The 15948-nt window shown below is 57.5% G+C and overlaps 4 protein-coding genes across 4 annotated transcripts; all 4 read left to right on the forward strand.

Annotated features, from left to right (window-relative positions):
• Window positions 1-1020: 1020 nt before the first annotated feature.
• On the forward strand, window positions 1021-4952 carry MYCTH_98318 (uncharacterized protein; the record flags this gene model as incomplete). Its single annotated transcript, XM_003660093.1, has 5 exons — window positions 1021-1700; window positions 1770-2489; window positions 2549-4287; window positions 4341-4595; window positions 4732-4952. The coding sequence occupies 5 exons, from the start codon at window positions 1021-1023 to the stop codon at window positions 4950-4952; spliced, it is 3615 nt and encodes a 1204-aa protein (XP_003660141.1).
• A 746-nt stretch (window positions 4953-5698) lies between these two features.
• On the forward strand, window positions 5699-8195 carry MYCTH_2298064 (uncharacterized protein). Its single transcript, XM_003660094.1, has 3 exons — window positions 5699-6372; window positions 6471-7494; window positions 7607-8195. Exons 1-3 carry the CDS (start codon window positions 5976-5978, stop codon window positions 7794-7796), a joined length of 1611 nt encoding a protein of 536 aa, XP_003660142.1. The 5' UTR covers window positions 5699-5975; the 3' UTR covers window positions 7797-8195.
• An 800-nt stretch (window positions 8196-8995) lies between these two features.
• On the forward strand, window positions 8996-11578 carry MYCTH_2298071 (uncharacterized protein). Its single transcript, XM_003660095.1, has 6 exons — window positions 8996-9047; window positions 9352-9793; window positions 9883-10460; window positions 10540-10940; window positions 11039-11269; window positions 11342-11578. The coding sequence occupies exons 2-6, from the start codon at window positions 9433-9435 to the stop codon at window positions 11397-11399; spliced, it is 1629 nt and encodes a 542-aa protein (XP_003660143.1). The 5' UTR covers window positions 8996-9047; window positions 9352-9432; the 3' UTR covers window positions 11400-11578.
• An 868-nt stretch (window positions 11579-12446) lies between these two features.
• Window positions 12447-15117, forward strand: MYCTH_2115670 (uncharacterized protein; the record flags this gene model as incomplete). Its single annotated transcript, XM_003660096.1, has 3 exons — window positions 12447-12453; window positions 12483-14066; window positions 15095-15117. 3 exons carry the CDS (start codon window positions 12447-12449, stop codon window positions 15115-15117), a joined length of 1614 nt encoding a protein of 537 aa, XP_003660144.1.
• Between the last annotated feature and the right edge of the window lie 831 nt (window positions 15118-15948).

Genomic DNA, 15948 nt, shown 5'->3' on the forward strand with positions numbered 1-15948 from the left:
TGAGCATCCTGAAGTAGTATTGTCTGACTAGACCATCTCCCCCAATCTGTCGTGCTTCATTCTGGCAGGCGCGGTGGTATGTAATTCCATGCCAGTGGCGCGCACTTCTACGTTATTGTAGGATTACACTACTCATTCCGAATCATTTGTTGGACATGAACGCGCTCTAAGAGGTCCGGGATTGTGTTGGGCCGGCTGATTCTCTCCTACATGAACAGCACCTTCGCGATATTGTTCAAGAAATTTCGTGCATCCCGCTACACTCCAGGCATTTTAACAAGTCTCGCAATTTCAGATCTCAGTTGCAGCGTGATGGAAGATTTTCCGCAGCACTTGACCTAGCCCGGGGCATATGGATCTAGATGACCAGACGGAAGATGTAGCTAAGTTTAAGTGTTAAAGCACGTTGCATCCGTAGTTTGGGTGCGATCAAGCGCGAGGAATGAGAAATTGGTGGGCTGGAGACTCTCTTGGTGCTCCAAGTTCCTGCCGTGCTCGCAAATCGACCGAGATAGCGCATTTCGGTGCCTAGGTAGGTCTGCCAACGCTTTTGACCATTCCTTCCACTTATCTCTCCCAAATATCGCTTGCCCCCTTGAACCAAAAGCACCCAGCTGCTGGCACTCGAATCAATTAGAATATCTCTGCATCCTCCGTTCATGGTCTGTTTCTTGCTCCGGCATCTAGGTTATTTTTTTTTTTTCCCGGTACTGCGCACTCCAACCTGTCGTGTGGTTGGTTGGTCGCGTGCTTAAGTCCCCCCCTCGAAATACTTTCACTCCCTTCCTCTCAATCATTTGCTTCTCAACCTGACTGCACACCCGGGACTTCTCAGCCCGTTCGTGGGGCGCCGCTCTATTTATTCTATTGCAGAGCTCAACTACACTCCGCGCATTTCGACCCGGAATATTCTAACCTAGTCAGCACCGTTTCTCTCCCACCACAACTCAAGTGCTTCTCTTGAACGTTTCTGCCGTCAGTCAATAATGCATTGAGCCGTCGTCTGCTGGTTTGGCTGCAATGGATCACCAGAACACTCCTCGTCGCTCGGCTCCTCGCCAGCCATTGGGTGACGCCACGCAGCGCCTCAACCATGCCACCGTAGCCCACCTCAACCGCCGGTACGAGGTTGGCGACGTCGAGAACCACATAGCAACAAAGTCCATGAACGCCACTCGCGGTTGCTCAAACCCCGTTCTTACTATTAAGGACTCTTCAGCTGAGCAGCGCACCCACTACCCGCCGGCCCCGGCCGCCCTGGCCGACCTTGGCTCAGCCAACTCGCGCCCTGCTGTCCGCAACCCGACCTCTCAGGACGCCTCTAATGCTCGGCGTGTTTCCCAGTTCTCCAATGTCTCCTCAAACGCGTCCAGCACGCGCCAGCTCAAAACCCACATTGGTCCTTGGCAGCTAGGGAAGACGCTGGGGAAGGGCTCCTCCGCACGGGTGCGATTAGCCCGCCATCGGGTTTGTCACCAGCTCGTGGCAATCAAGATAGTGGCCAAGAGCACCGCCCACATGACACAAGCAGGTAGCCTGGCGAACTTGGACTCCATCGATTACAGGAAGCCAACAACCAGTACGGATGGTGGTCTACGCCGGATGCCACTGGCCATTGAGCGAGAGGTCGCTATTCTCAAACTCATCCGTCACCCTAATATCATCGAGCTCCTTGACATTTGGGAAAACCGGTCGGAGATGTGAGTCCCTTGCATGCAGTGCCTCTCCCTCTCATGTGCCTTGCTAACAACCCCCCCCCCTCCCCCTAGCTACCTGGTCACCGAGTACGTTGAAAAGGGGGATCTGTTCGAGTTCATCAATTGGAACGGCCCCCTCCATGAAGAAGAGGCCATCTTTTACTTCCGCCAAATCATGACTGCTCTTGACTATTGCCACTCATTCAACATATGCCACCGCGATCTCAAGCCTGAAAACATCCTGTTGAAGGCGAATGGGCAAATCAAGATTGCGGACTTTGGCATGGCTGCCCTGCAACAGAACCCCAACCATCAACTTCGAACGGCCTGCGGAAGCCCTCACTATGCGGCCCCTGAACTGCTCCGCCACCAGTTTTACAAGGGCTCGGCTGTGGATATCTGGAGCATGGGCGTGATTCTGTATGCCATGTTGGCGGGGCGCCTCCCGTTTGACGACGACGACATGGAGGTCATGATGATGAAGGCGAAGCGCGCGGAGTACAGAATGCCACCGCATTTGACGAGGGAAGCAAAGGATCTCATCCGGAGAATTCTGGTGGATCAGCCTGCTCACCGCATCACGATGAAGCAGATGTGGCGGCACGCTCTCATCAAGACTTACGATTATCTTGACGCATACCAGAACTGGGATGGCCAGTCACAAATTGCGCTGCCGAACTTGGGCAACCTACCCGTCCCGGAAGAAATCGATGTACAGATCTTGCGTCAGCTGAAAGCACTATGGCACACCTACTCGGAATCCGCTCTCTCAGAGCGACTTAGACAGAAAAAGTAAGCAGCGGACTCGCATGGTGTGCTTCGATATCATCCAATGCTGACCCCAGAGTTAGACCAAACGATCAAAAGCTGTTCTACTGGCTCCTCTACAATCACCGCGAGGCTCAGCTGGAGAATTACAACAACAACGTCCCAATATCCAAGAGCGATTTTCATCACCTCAAGCCGCCAAACTGGGGCAAGCGCATCTCGACTTGTGAATTCACCAAGTCGGGCCGCAAAGGCCAGACCAGGACTGTGTCCCGATTTACGGTAATTTCTAATGTTCCAGACATTGATGATGCCGGCACCATCCGGAGCTACGATCCCTACAACGCGTCCCGCATTCTCAAGCCGTGCGATTCTCAAGTAAGCCACGCCAAAATCGTCATCCATCGCAACAACCCTGAGCCAGGTGTCTCCCCATCCCCGACGACTGTCTCTCACTCGTACCGCTCATACCGATCCGCGAATGGCTCCTCTCGCCAGCGGTCGGGAACGAACCCCCGACGTACGAGTACGGCATGCCAGCTCAGGTCCGCCCAGACCTCAATGGGCTCCATTCGCAGTCACCAGAGCAACCCTCGTGTTCGGGCAAACAACCGGTCCAAGCGCACTGTCGACTTTTCGAGCATTCGGAATAGGAGTCAGCACCACCGTCGGAACCGCCGTACGACATTGGCCGCTCCGGCCAGCAGCGGGGGGAGTAACACCACTTACGACCGTGAACCTCTGTCGCCCTCTGGCCATACCAAAAAACCAAGCGCCCATCAAGTTTCGGTTACCCAGTCAATGGTAGATGTTGGCCACAGGGCCGAAGACTCGTTCATTTGGAGCAAGGAGCTCGAGCAGCTCGGGCACAGGATTGCTCGTGATTGTGATGAGGCCTTCCGGAGCTCCCTTCTCTTATCAGAACCCAGAAAAGTTGAGACAGGTTCTCTCGAGGCCAGTCCATTCATGCTGCCCCTGCGTAGCTCGCCCGTTGTGCAGGATCGCTCAGTTTCCTCACCTGCGCCGTATCCCTGGGACAACCGACCACTTCCTCCCCTTCCGTCCAAAGATACCATCACGCCTCTGTCAATTCGGAAGGACAATGACTCAGCTTCTTTGGCAGCGAAGACGTCGAAACTGCAGCCCAACTTAGACGTGTTAATCCCTGACCGTCGCGTTGTTTCGGAGCCAGCCTATGATCGACCGAGCAAAGATGCGGGGCCATTGCCTTCCATTCGCGAAAACACGTCTGACAACTGGATGAGGCAAAACGGTGGTAGACACAACTTTGCTCTGACCCCTTTGGGAACACCTATCTATGCTAAGAACAAGGGATTGGACTTCCTAGCGAGGCCCGAGAATACAATCCGGGTCGTCAACTCGCCGTCAGCGAATGGCGCCGCATACCTCGTAGATATCCCTGAACCTCTCAATGTTCGCAAAATATCGCAAAAGAATAACAATGCCAGGCCGACAGAGACGTCTTCGCTTCATGATCGCCAGAGGCCGTCGTTTTGTGGGTCGGAACAGAAAGGCCAGTCAACGGAAGGTAACAGGAACGATAGCACCGCATCCAAAAAGAGGGTTTCCTCCTGGTTTAGACGCGCCCCCAAGGAGGCTGCCAGCGGCAGAACCATTGAAACCACGTCTGACAGCTCCGTTCGGTCCAAGGAGACCCTCGTGGCTTCGGAGCCCAGCAATCTCAGTCGCCCCACGTCGCAGTACACTGACGGTCCTTCTCTCCGGCGCCCGAATAAGAAAAAGTCGTTCGGTCTTGCTTTCTGGAAGGGAGCCAAGGAAGAGATGAAGATGTCGATCGCAGGTATGCAGTTAGTCTTACAAGATCAGGAGCATCTACTCACTGACTGATGATAGACTCCGATCCTGAGGAAGTCCAACTCCACAATGAAAAGAAAAAGAGAAAGAGACGTTCCAGCAAGGAGCCCAGGGTACTGAGTGGCACAGCATACAGCTTCTGGTCTGGAAGCGATAGCGGCATCCGCAAGATTGAAGTGCAGCAGAACTGGCTGGCGCGCCTCTTCCGCGTTAAGCCTGCTATGCGCTACCTCTGTTTCAACATCCTCAAGAGGCGCGCCCGTCAGGAGGTGGCCATTTTACTCCGCGAGTGGCGCAAGTACGGCATCCGGGATGTTGAGGTGGACAAGCAGCGCAACATCATCTTTGCCAGGGTCGGCCCTAAGAACTGTAAGGCTGTCCCCGTGCGTCTCTGTCAGCAACCCCACTAATCAGATTCCCCATGTTTAAGACCTCAACCTGAAAGAGGTGTCATTTGCCGTCGAGCTCATGACAGTCATTGAGCATGGAAAGCGCAACCAGCTCAGCATCGCCCGCTTCACCCAGGAGAAGGGGGCAGCGAGCAGCTTTCACCGGGTTGTGGACGCCATCAATGCTGCCTTTGGCACCCGCGCGTTGCTAGTCACCGATAAGCGGAAGGTGAGCATGATGATCAAGACGCTCAATTCTTGAGTACGGCAGCATACTGCCCTTATAGGGGATGTTTTGGTCTTGTATTGTGATGAATCCATTGAAAGTTGGCTGGGTAGCAAGAACCACTGCGGCCTGTGGCAGTGCAGGATACGACAGGCTCCCGTTCTATCTCCTTTCCATTCGACCCGGGGCGAGCTGGAGGATGCCGTGACCTTACTGGTCGAGATCTACCTTGTTATCGGCGCCTTAGGTACCGACTCCAACCCGCCGCTTTTGTCCTGGAACAGAAGGCACATCTTGGTCGGTTGGACTGACGGGCTGAGCTACCTATGAAAAGAGCTCGATGTGATATGAACCTGTTGATGCGCGAACATGGTAATAGTGTTGGGCTACGGAGGGTATCTTTGTATGGGAGACGAGGATGCGGGAGCAGCCGGGGGCTGTGTGCTTCAGGGGATGTCGCTCGTTATTTATAACCAAGGCGATTATTGTCCGCTCCGGATGTCCGCATTCGGCAACAAGTCCCTTCTGTATGTACTTCATCACTACCAGACAAAAGGGTTGGTAACAGACCGGAACTGCGTGGCATATTCGGTACATTCGCGTGATAAAGGGTTTTCGATGTGAATTTTTGAATCGTTACAGGTGGTGATTTGTTTATGTTACCCCCTTATTCAGGGGCTGGTTGCTACGGGAGACCGAGTCTGGCAAATGGCATGGGGGTGAATTCTTCCATATTCCGTTCCGTGCCGCCGATTCGCGACCGGGATCTTCCGGACCGGGCCACCGGATGAAGCCAAGTTGTTGGGGAGACCGGGGTCCGGACCCCGAGAATTATTTTCGTCGCCGTTTGAGGGAAAAAAAAGGAGCGGAAGAGGCAATCGATTTTTTTTGCGCATTATTTCCAGCTCTTGTCAAATCACTGACTCTCAGGGCTACTTGGTGCCATATCCTGGATTTGCGCGCATCACGGGCACATCGCTGCGATTTTTAGAATCTAATCACCTTCCACACTCGGCTACGGAGTCCAGACCAACGGTTTAGGTCAGACGACTTCCAACCATGTATCAATCGGTTCGTGCGGCCGGGCCCGCAGTTTGGTGCGGGAGCCTTAGTGTGCCGAGGGCTGCCATCAGACCCCTCAGCACATGCCTGAAAGCGTCGTCACCGAGGTCATCAGTTTCGTCATCCATTGCAGCAAGCCCCGCAAACCCCGTGATCCAGCACCGGAGACACTTTCACGGCAGCGCGATAAGGATGGCAGCGAACACGAGAATTGAGAGCGATGCGTTCGGCGAGATCGAGGTGCCGGCCGACAAATACTGGGGAGCGCAGACGCAGCGCTCCCTCTCCAACTTCCGCATCAACCAGCCCCAGGACCGGATGCCGGCGCCCATCATCAAGGCGTTCGGCATCCTGAAGGGCGCTGCGGCGACGGTCAACATGCGCTATGGCCTTGGTATGCGCACACCCTCACCCCTCCCCCCTCCCGGCGAGTCGCCGGTCCATGATGGCAATTGCGCGGGGAGGCTAACCGGCGGAATCTCTGCTTCTCAGACCCGACGATTGGCAAGGCCATTCAGCAGGCCGCCAAGGAGGTTGCGGACCTGAAGCTGATCGACCACTTCCCCCTCGTCGTCTGGCAGACCGGCTCGGGCACGCAGTCCAACATGAACGCCAACGAGGTCATCAGCAACCGCGCGATCGAGATCCTCGGCGGGACCATGGGTACCAAGAAGCCGGTGCACCCCAACGACCACGTCAACCGCTCGGCCTCGTCCAACGATACCTTCCCGACCGTCATGCACATCGCCGCGGTGCTCGAGATCGAGGGCGAGCTGCTCCCGGCGCTGCGCAGCCTGCGGGCGGCGCTCCAGGCCAAGGTGGAAGAGTTCGAGGCCAAGAAGATCATCAAGATCGGCCGCACCCACCTCCAGGATGCCACCCCTCTGACCCTGGCCCAGGAGTTCAGCGGCTACGTGGCGCAGCTCGACTTCGGCATCAAGCGGGTCGAGAGCTCCCTCCCGGACCTGCGGCTCCTGGCGCAGGGCGGCACGGCCGTGGGTACGGGCATCAACACGTTTGAGGGCTTCGCCGAGGCCATCGCGGAGGAGGTCAGCAAGATGACGGGCACCGAGTTCAAGACGGCGCCCAACAAGTTCGAGGCCCTGGCCGCCCACGACGCCATCGTGCAGGCGCACGGCGCCCTCAACACCCTCGCCGGTTCGCTCACCAAGATCGCGCAGGACATCCGCTACCTGGGCAGCGGTCCCCGCTGCGGCCTGGGCGAGCTGATCCTGCCCGAGAACGAGCCGGGCAGCTCCATCATGCCCGGCAAGGTCAACCCGACCCAGTGCGAGGCCCTCACCATGGTGTGCGCCCAGGTCATGGGCAACCACGTCGCCTGCACGATCGGTGGCATGAACGGCCAGTTCGAGCTCAACGTTTACAAGCCGCTGATCATCCGCAACCTGCTGCACAGCATCCGCCTGCTGGCGGACGGCATGCGCAGCTTCGAGAAGAACCTGGTGGTCGGCCTCCAGGCCAACGAGGAGAAGATCTCTAGCATCATGAAGGAATCGTAAGTTCTCCTGCTCTCTCCCCCGCCTCCCCTTTTTCTCCCCCGGCAAAGCGCCCTTCCTCCATCTCTTAATCCTGCCCGGCTTGCTGACATATTCCTGCGCTGCGTACAGTCTGATGTTGGTCACCTGCCTGAACCCCAAGATCGGCTACGACATGGCCAGCAAGGTGGCCAAGAACGCGCACAAGAAGGGCCTGACGCTCAAGGAGAGCGCCCTGGAGCTCAAGGCGCTCACCGAGGAGGAGTTTGACACCCTCGTGCGGCCCGAACTCATGATCGGGCCTAAGCCGTACAAGGGCTAAACTCGGACGCCCGGCAATCCCACCGGAGCAGTGGGGAAGCCTGCGAAGGACGGGTGTTGGCGTCTCCAAACGCCGCACGCCTCGCGCGGCCGTCCTTAAACAGAGGGTGCCGTCATGACGGTTTTCACTCATGAAGTTCACGACCATGTACGATTAGCATTAGCACTACAACACCGACAACCAGGCCCGGCCGCCTACGAAGCATCGTGCGGCGGGGAGCTAGGCTGTTGTTCGTTGGTTCTAACGGAGGCGAGGAGTAATGTTATGTACCAAAAATAATTCAAGAAACTATCGACCAGACATATGTAACCCTTCATCCCTCTCTGCCCTGCGATATCGCTTCTGATCCGGCACAGGAAGAGGGACCGTCGGGAAGTGTCGGCAGATTGGTCATGGCCGGCAAATGCCTCTCCACTCGGCTTTCTGCACTCCCTCGCCAAACCTCGGCTCTGGCGCGGCAGATCGGAGCTTGGTGTGTGGGGCCCAAGCTCCAGTTCTTGGCGAAGCCTGGGGCAAGTTCCCAGTCATGGTGGACCTGGGCGATAACTAACCGGCCCTGATAAGAGAGAAGCACAGGAAAGCTGAACTGTGCTGCCTTATCTGCCAGGAGCAGCTCAACAATGTCTTGTTGTCGCTCCGAGGTCGTTTGGCTCGCTGACGAGCTAGTTCACCTACGATTGAGCTGATATACCGTCCCATTCGAGGTGATGGTGCATTCCCAGAAAAACGTTCGACCGGATCTCGGGTCAGCGGGTGCAAACGGCTATGGCACTCGGGCGTCTGGGGAAAATGGCGGGGTTCCCGCTCCGATGACCTCACTGCCCACCGTGCCATTACTGTGCTCTTGCGCACGTTCACATGCAAACAGTCAATGGAAGGACACGGCCTGGAACAGAAGCGACTTGCCCGGGCCTCTCCCTCCACTACCGGGGACTGCTCGTGTCCAATGGGGCCGCTTCCCCAGGCCCGAACGGTCGCCCGATCGGGGAGGAGATAGCACGGGCATGGGGTTTGCAGGGGGTGGCTCCGACCATCGCCAACTGCTTGGTAGACGGATCTAAGCATGAGCAATTGACATCCTGATCTTTTTCGTCATCCATTGTCCTCCCTTCTCATTCTTCATCCTCGCCGCATCCAGCATTTGCCCTTCCTATCTGAACTTTCCCTCTTCCATCGTTGACCGGACCGGAAAGTAAGGAAGTTGAGAGAATCGAAGCGATTGAGACAACTAGGTATCTATCCATAGAGTCGGTAAGTCCAACACTGCTTCCAATGTTGATGATTCCACGGACCCTGTCACCATTGCTTCCGTTGTTTCTACTGCTTGCGGTTTTAGCGACATTCGCATCTCTCTCTCTCTCTCTCTCTCTCTCCCCCCTTCCCTCCCTCTCTTTTCGCTCCCCCCCCTGTCCTCGCGCCCCATTCCTGCCGTTGCACTTGGTCAAATCCAGCGATCCGCCTTCCGCCTCGGCTTATTGTTCCTGTTTTCCCTTTCAATTGTTTGACTCACAGTTTCATGGTTGAGATATATAACCGAAGCTTACTCTCCTCCCAGCAATAAGTGGTTCCATCCTTAAACGCCATTACCCAAGCACTCAACGATACACATATATACGGAACGAATCACAGAGCAGCCATGGCCAGCAACGAGGCCATCCTTCAGGGCGTCAGCGTCCTCGGCCCTATCAAGGAGTCGCAGCGCAAGATCCTGACTCCCCAGGCGCTTGCCTTCCTTGCCCTTCTGCAGCGCTCCTTCAACGCGACCCGCAAGAACCTTCTCGAGCGCCGCAAGATCCGTCAGGCCGAGCTCGACAAGGGCGCCCTGCCGGACTTCCTCCCCGAGACCAAGCACATCCGTGACGATCCGATATGGAAAGGCGCCCCGCCCGCCCCGGGCCTTGTCGACCGCCGCGTCGAGATTACGGGGCCCACGGACCGCAAGATGGTGGTCAATGCGCTGAACGCCGACGTCTGGACGTACATGGCCGACTTTGAGGGTACGTATACGGGATACATTTCGTTGCTTGGAAATTAGGACAGGGTCTTGGCAAGGAGTGCGCGGCCACTAACCCATCGTCGTGTCTAGACTCGAGCGCCCCGACATGGGACAACATGGTCAATGGCCAGGTCAACCTGTACGATGCCGTCCGCCGCCAGATCGACTTCAAGCAAGGGAACAAGGAGTACAAGCTCCGGACTGACCGGCCACTGCCCACGCTCATCGTGCGGCCGCGCGGCTGGCACCTCGAGGAGAAGCACGTCACGGTCGACGGCGAGCCCATGAGCGGCTCGCTCTTCGACTTTGGCCTCTACTTCTTCCACAACGCCCACGAGACGGTCAAGCGCGGCTTCGGCCCTTACTTCTATCTGCCCAAGATGGAGTCTCACCTGGAGGCGCGCCTGTGGAACGACGTCTTCAACCTCGCTCAGGACTACATCGGCATGCCCCGGGGAACCATCCGCGGTACCGTGCTGATCGAGACTATCCTGGCCGCCTTCGAGATGGACGAGATCATCTACGAGCTGCGCGACCACAGCTCCGGCCTCAACTGCGGCCGTTGGGACTACATCTTCAGCGTCATCAAGAAGTTCCGCCAGAACTCCAACTTTATACTGCCTGATCGCGCCTCCGTCACCATGACCGTGCCTTTCATGGATGCCTATGTGGGTCATTCCTAACCTCTACAACTGTATAGCGTCGTGAACTCGGCTGACATGGCATCTTTGTTTGCTTCCGTTGCAGGTCAAGCTGCTTATCCAGACGTGCCACAAGCGTGGCGTGCACGCCATGGGCGGCATGGCGGCGCAGATCCCCATCAAGGACGACCCAGCCGCCAACGAGAAGGCCATGGAGGGCGTCCGCGCCGACAAGCTGCGCGAGGTGCGCGCGGGACATGACGGAACATGGGTGGCGCACCCGGCGCTGGCGGGCATCGCGAGCGAAATCTTCAACAAGCACATGCCCACGCCGAACCAGCTCTTTGTGCGCCGCGAGGACGTCACCATCGGCGCCAACGACCTCCTCAACATGAACGTGCCCGGCAAGATTACCGAGGAGGGCATCCGCAAGAACCTCAACATCGGCCTGGGTTACATGGAGGCCTGGCTCCGCGGCGTTGGTTGCGTGCCCATCAACTACCTCATGTTTGTTCCCCCCCCTCTTTCTATTTCCTCTCCGTTATCTCCCCTGCTGCCCCCACAATCAGCCTAGATACTGACGTGACTTTTTTTTCTCTATTTAGGGAGGACGCCGCCACCGCCGAGGTTTCGCGCAGCCAGCTCTGGCAGTGGGTGCGCCACGGCGTGACGACGGCTGAGGGCAAGCGTGTCGACAAGGGTTACGCGCTCAAGCTGCTCAAGGAACAGGCCCAAGAGCTGGCCGCCAAGGCGCCCAAGGGGAACAAGTACCAGCTGGCTGCGCAGTACTTCGCGACCCAGGTCACGGGCGAGGACTATGCCGACTTCCTGACTTCGTACGTGCACCCGATTGTTATTTTCTTCTCCCGCTTGAATCGAAACAGCAATAATCCTAACGGGGAGTTTAGGTTGTTGTACAACGAGATCACGTCGCAGGAGAGCCCGAAGCCGGCTTCCAAGCTCTAGAGCCTTGCGGGTCAGAGAGTGGAGTGGAGGTTATGCAGGAGAAGGGGTGTTATGACTAGTGGTTTTTCGAGAGATGGAGACTGGAACAGGTATGGGCTTTGTTTGGTTTTGAATTAGTCATGTGCACTCGTCAGGAAAATCGGAGCTTTTCAAGTGTTCTTTTTACATGTTCAGGCCGGCGAGTGTTCATTCTTTGGGTATGTGAGGCTCGTCAATTGTTCCGAATCGTGACCTGACTCGGCTCACTGCTCGACGGAAGAACAGTGTCCACTGGACATCGTTATGCCCCTGGACTCAAAGCCATTGTCGGCCCCGCCGATACTCAAGCTGCACCTCATGTCCCGCCAAAGGTGTCGTTTACACGGTAGGCCGGTAGGCGGAAACGAAGAAAATGTGGTCCGAAAGCGGCGATGGATAGATAAGAAAACAAGCCATTCTGTAGCGAAGGTGGGGCTGCCAAACTAGAGCATATTCACACTCATGCCTTTCGCCCCGCGGCATGTATCTTTTTGAGCGGTCTCCTTCGCAGCCAAATCTAGAACTCGCCTCATCATCCTCCCCATTTCTCTCAGTTGCGGATGGACCTTACCCTTCGCACAACAATCCGTATTATGACCTCATTTTCTCTAGCACAGCCGATCTCCCTCAAAAGATGCGAGAATGCCAATATTGCATCATCCCTTGCAAGGTTGTGCAGACCTCTTCAAAACTATGTTTGTAACCAGTATAGGAAGTTCTCGAAGTGCCTCATGCACATATCGGATATTGCCTCGCTTGTGTTATCCTCTCGTTCCCGCCTTGCCTGGCTGATCTCCGTCTACAAAAACAGAAGGAACAGCAGCGGGTGTCGGCAAGCACAGGCCTGGCATTCCATTACCTGAAGTACCTTAGTTTTTTTCTTGTGTGAGAGCCATGTAAAATGCCCAACTGAGTCAGTCAAGGTTCCTAACGTTGCCGAGTCGTCAGCTGTTCGGTGCGAATACATGCAATTACACATGAACATGGCCGTAGGAGGACGCGTGGTCCGCTGGAGCATTTCACTCGTCCATGGCCTGCTGCTCCTCTTTCTACCTACGACCCTAGCGCTAGGCACCGAGTTCGATGTTTGGGAAGTCACCATCGACAGCCTGCACGATGCGCTCTTTAGCCGGAGCGTCACATGCAGAGAGGTCGTCTCCTCTTTCATTGCGCGGATCGAGGAGTACAACCCCCGAATCAACGCGGTCATCTCGCTGAACCCGACGGCGCTCTCGGACGCGGATGGCTTGGACGCCCGGATTGCCGCGGGGAACGTGACGGGCGCACTGTTCTGCGTCCCCGTGCTCCTCAAGGACAACTTCGACGCCGTCGGCATGAGCACCACGGGCGGGTGTCGGGCGCTGGCCCATAACAAGCCTTTGGAGGACGCGCCGACGGTCAGGGCTCTGAAGGACGCCGGCGCCGTCATCCTCGGCAAGACCAATCTGCACGAGATGGCCCTGGAAGGGCTGACCGTGTCGTCGTTCTGCGGCCAGACGGTCAACCCGTACGACCTGACGCGGACCCCGGGCGGGAGCAGCGGAGGGAGCGGCGCAGCCGTGGCAGCAAGCTTCGCCGTCCTCGCGACGGGGACCGACACGGTCAACTCCCTCCGCAGCCCGGCGAGCGCGAACGCGCTGTTCAGCTTCCGGCCCACGAGGGGCCTGATCTCGAGAGCCGGAGTCATCCCCGTCAGCTACACCCAGGACGCCGTCGGGGCCATGGCACGCAACCCCAGAGACCTCGCGGTGGCGCTGACGGTCATGGCGAGCGTCGGGTACGATCCCCGGGACAATGTCACAGCCCTGGCCCCGCCAGAGGCGAGGCAGAGAGACTACGCTGCGACCCTGCAATTGGACCGCAACGGCTTGGAAGGCTTGCGCCTCGGCCTGCTGAACGGCTTCTTCAACCAGACGGCCTCGCCCGAGACGACGCCAGTCAACGACATCATGGCGAGCATGCTGTCCAAACTCGCGGCAGCCGGGGCCGAGATTGTAAACATCACGGATCGCTTTCCCAGTACGCTTTCGGTTGCGAAGCTGGACGTACAGGCATTCGAGTTCCGGGAGGCGCTCGACTCCTATCTCGAGGCGGCCGCCCTCTCGCACCCGGCAAGCTTCGGAGAACTGTACGGCGGCGGCGGCGGCGGCGGTGAATTCCTTGTCATCCCGGCTCAACACCGCTTCATCAACAGGGCAGCCTCTTCATCGACCACTGACGTCGCATATCTCGACGCCCTGCACCGCATCCGGAACCTGACCCTCGAGCTCAGAGCCACGTTTGCAACCCACAGGCTAGACGCTATCATCTACCCTGAGCAACAAAACCTCGTCGTCAAGGTCGGCTCGCCGTCACAGAGCGGCCGCAACGGCATCTTGGCCGCTCTGACGGGGCACCCGGTCGTCTGCGTGCCGGCAGGCCTGTCGCCTCCCTCAGACGACGCCCCTCTAGGCGTTCCCGTGGGCATGGAGATCCTCGGCCGACCGTGGAGCGAAGATCTGCTGCTGAGCATTGCGAGTCGTATCAGCGAGCTCGTCCCGGTCCGCAAGATGCCCCCGTTTGCCAACGGGACCGCGGAGCACAGGGTGTATGATAGCGTGCCCTCGATCACCCCGAATGTAGCAAATATTCCTGAGGTGTATCCGCTGGGTGTGTTTCAGGTTTCGCATCGTATTCAAGGACAAACGACGATGGATTTATTGACGCCTGTCCTCCTTCCGCTGACCAAGCCCTCGTGTTTGGTCCATTGTTCCCCAACACGACCCCATATGTCAACGATTCCAGGGTCATCCGCCCCGTGTCATTCTCGAGGTTATCGTTCTCCTCCAAACCCCGATCCCGTTGCGGAAACGCTGTTGTTCCAATTTTACAAACATCTCGGCATGTCTTCGCGCGAACGTCGATCCCGAGCCTCTGCTGCTCCTGAAACTTCCGAGCCTCCTAGGCCACGATGTCTCAAGTCTGACACCCGTCCCCAGTCGAAGTTATTATCCACGCTCACACACCAAACCCGCTGGTGGCGGTGTAGAAGCTGTCCAGGGAAGCTGGCCGCTGAAGAAGCGGTAGGTCCGTCGACCTCCGCGCGGTTGCCGACACGCTCTGGCGGCGTGAGCCCCAGAGATCCGTCAGAGCCGTGCCCATGTGGCGCAAGCCTTTGTGAAGCTCAGTCAACTTAGGCAAGGACACCGAGTTCGCGTTGTGAAGACCGACTGAGGAGTACACGGCCTGGGGTTGTGCATAACCCTCTCCAGGGGCGTGATCTTCAACCTTCTCGGCCACACCAGTCTCGAGGTCCAACGGCGAGGAACACTCGGTATCGCCAGCAACACTCCGCATATGGTCCCGTGACTGCGATGGGGAGAACGCTAGCTCATCCCGACCGGCATCTTCACTCAGTGGTTCGTCAGGGAGACTCGCCGGAGGGACCTTGGGCTCACAGTGGGCCGGAGGCCTCGGGTGCCCATCTTCGGTCGGCATTGAGATTGCGATGTGGCGGTGCCCTCCGATTGTCGTTGCCGCCACCGCCGAGTCCGGCATGGCCATTAAGCCCTTCTTCGACTCGTTGTTCGGCCTGTATCTCTTCTTCCTCCTGAACGACCAGAAAGAGAAGAAGCGCTTGTGGCTTCTTGGGCGCTGTTCTTCGAGGGCGTCCGGCACCGACATGGGCCCCCCCGGAGGCGACGTCGTCTCGGGGGAGTAGTCGATCAGCTCTCGTGTAGTTGCGTCTCTCTCTCTCGTTCTCTCGTTACTTCTCTTCTTCCTCCTTCTCTGGCTGAGGGAATCCGAGCGGAGCACCTTGGTGAGGAAGTCGGAGGGCCCGGCCGGGACGGGACGCGACCTGGGGCGCTCGCTCTCCTGTAGTGATGCCGAAGACGACTCGACGGTGGTTGTCACCGGCGAAGGCCTGTCTGGGTCGGACGCCTGGCCACACTCGACGGTAACTGTGGTATCCCGCCGGACGCGGATACCACCGTCGTCTGCCGGAGACATGCCGGAAGGGCAGGCCTGGAAGTTGCTGCGCTCCAAACACAAAGTGAGAGACTTGATCAGCTTGGAGAGAATTGCTACTTTGACCGATTCGGCCGGGCGCGCTTCACCTGGTACCAGCCTTCCGGATACGCACGGCTATGGTATGCTCACGGAGATGGATGGCTACAACTCCAAGTGGCGTTGCTGTCATGTTTCTTACTCGACGCGTCGGAGGTTCGCAGATGGGACGAACCAGCGGGGTCCTGACGTAAGCTCACTTCCAAACTCGGGAAGAAAGAGAAGAAAGCAGCGGCGATTCAGGGAGGAGATTGTCGAGGAACATACATCCTCACCACTCCAGTCCCTAAAGAAAGTGGCCGGCGTAGGCTGGTATGCCGAAGTCGCCATCAGAGCAAGAACCGTCAAACATGTCTTCCGCCGAGCACGGGTGTCAAGCAAGGGAAGCAGCGCCGTGATGTCTGATGTCAGGGAGAGAAGTCTCGAGTCGTCATCATGGAAACACAGTCCGTCAAAAGGTTCAGCGTCATCTTGCCATCTCCGT

The sequence above is a fragment of the Thermothelomyces thermophilus genome, chromosome 1, assembly GCF_000226095.1.
Source record: "Thermothelomyces thermophilus ATCC 42464 chromosome 1, complete sequence".
Classification (NCBI taxonomy): domain Eukaryota; kingdom Fungi; phylum Ascomycota; class Sordariomycetes; order Sordariales; family Chaetomiaceae; genus Thermothelomyces; species Thermothelomyces thermophilus.

Excerpts from the sequence above, each read along its gene's own strand:
- MYCTH_2298064 (XM_003660094.1), top strand. The coding sequence starts at position 5,976 with ATGTATCAATCGGTTCGTGCGGCCGGGCCCGCAGTTTGGTGCGGGAGC. Across the intron at positions 6,373-6,470 it reads CAACATGCGCTATGGCCTTG|ACCCGACGATTGGCAAGGCC; the intron begins GTATGCGCACAC and ends TCTGCTTCTCAG. Across the intron at positions 7,495-7,606 it reads TCTAGCATCATGAAGGAATC|TCTGATGTTGGTCACCTGCC; the intron begins GTAAGTTCTCCT and ends CGCTGCGTACAG.
- MYCTH_2298071 (XM_003660095.1), top strand. The coding sequence starts at position 9,433 with ATGGCCAGCAACGAGGCCATCCTTCAGGGCGTCAGCGTCCTCGGCCCT. Across the intron at positions 10,461-10,539 it reads TGCCTTTCATGGATGCCTAT|GTCAAGCTGCTTATCCAGAC; the intron begins GTGGGTCATTCC and ends CTTCCGTTGCAG. Across the intron at positions 10,941-11,038 it reads GTGCCCATCAACTACCTCAT|GGAGGACGCCGCCACCGCCG; the intron begins GTTTGTTCCCCC and ends TTCTCTATTTAG.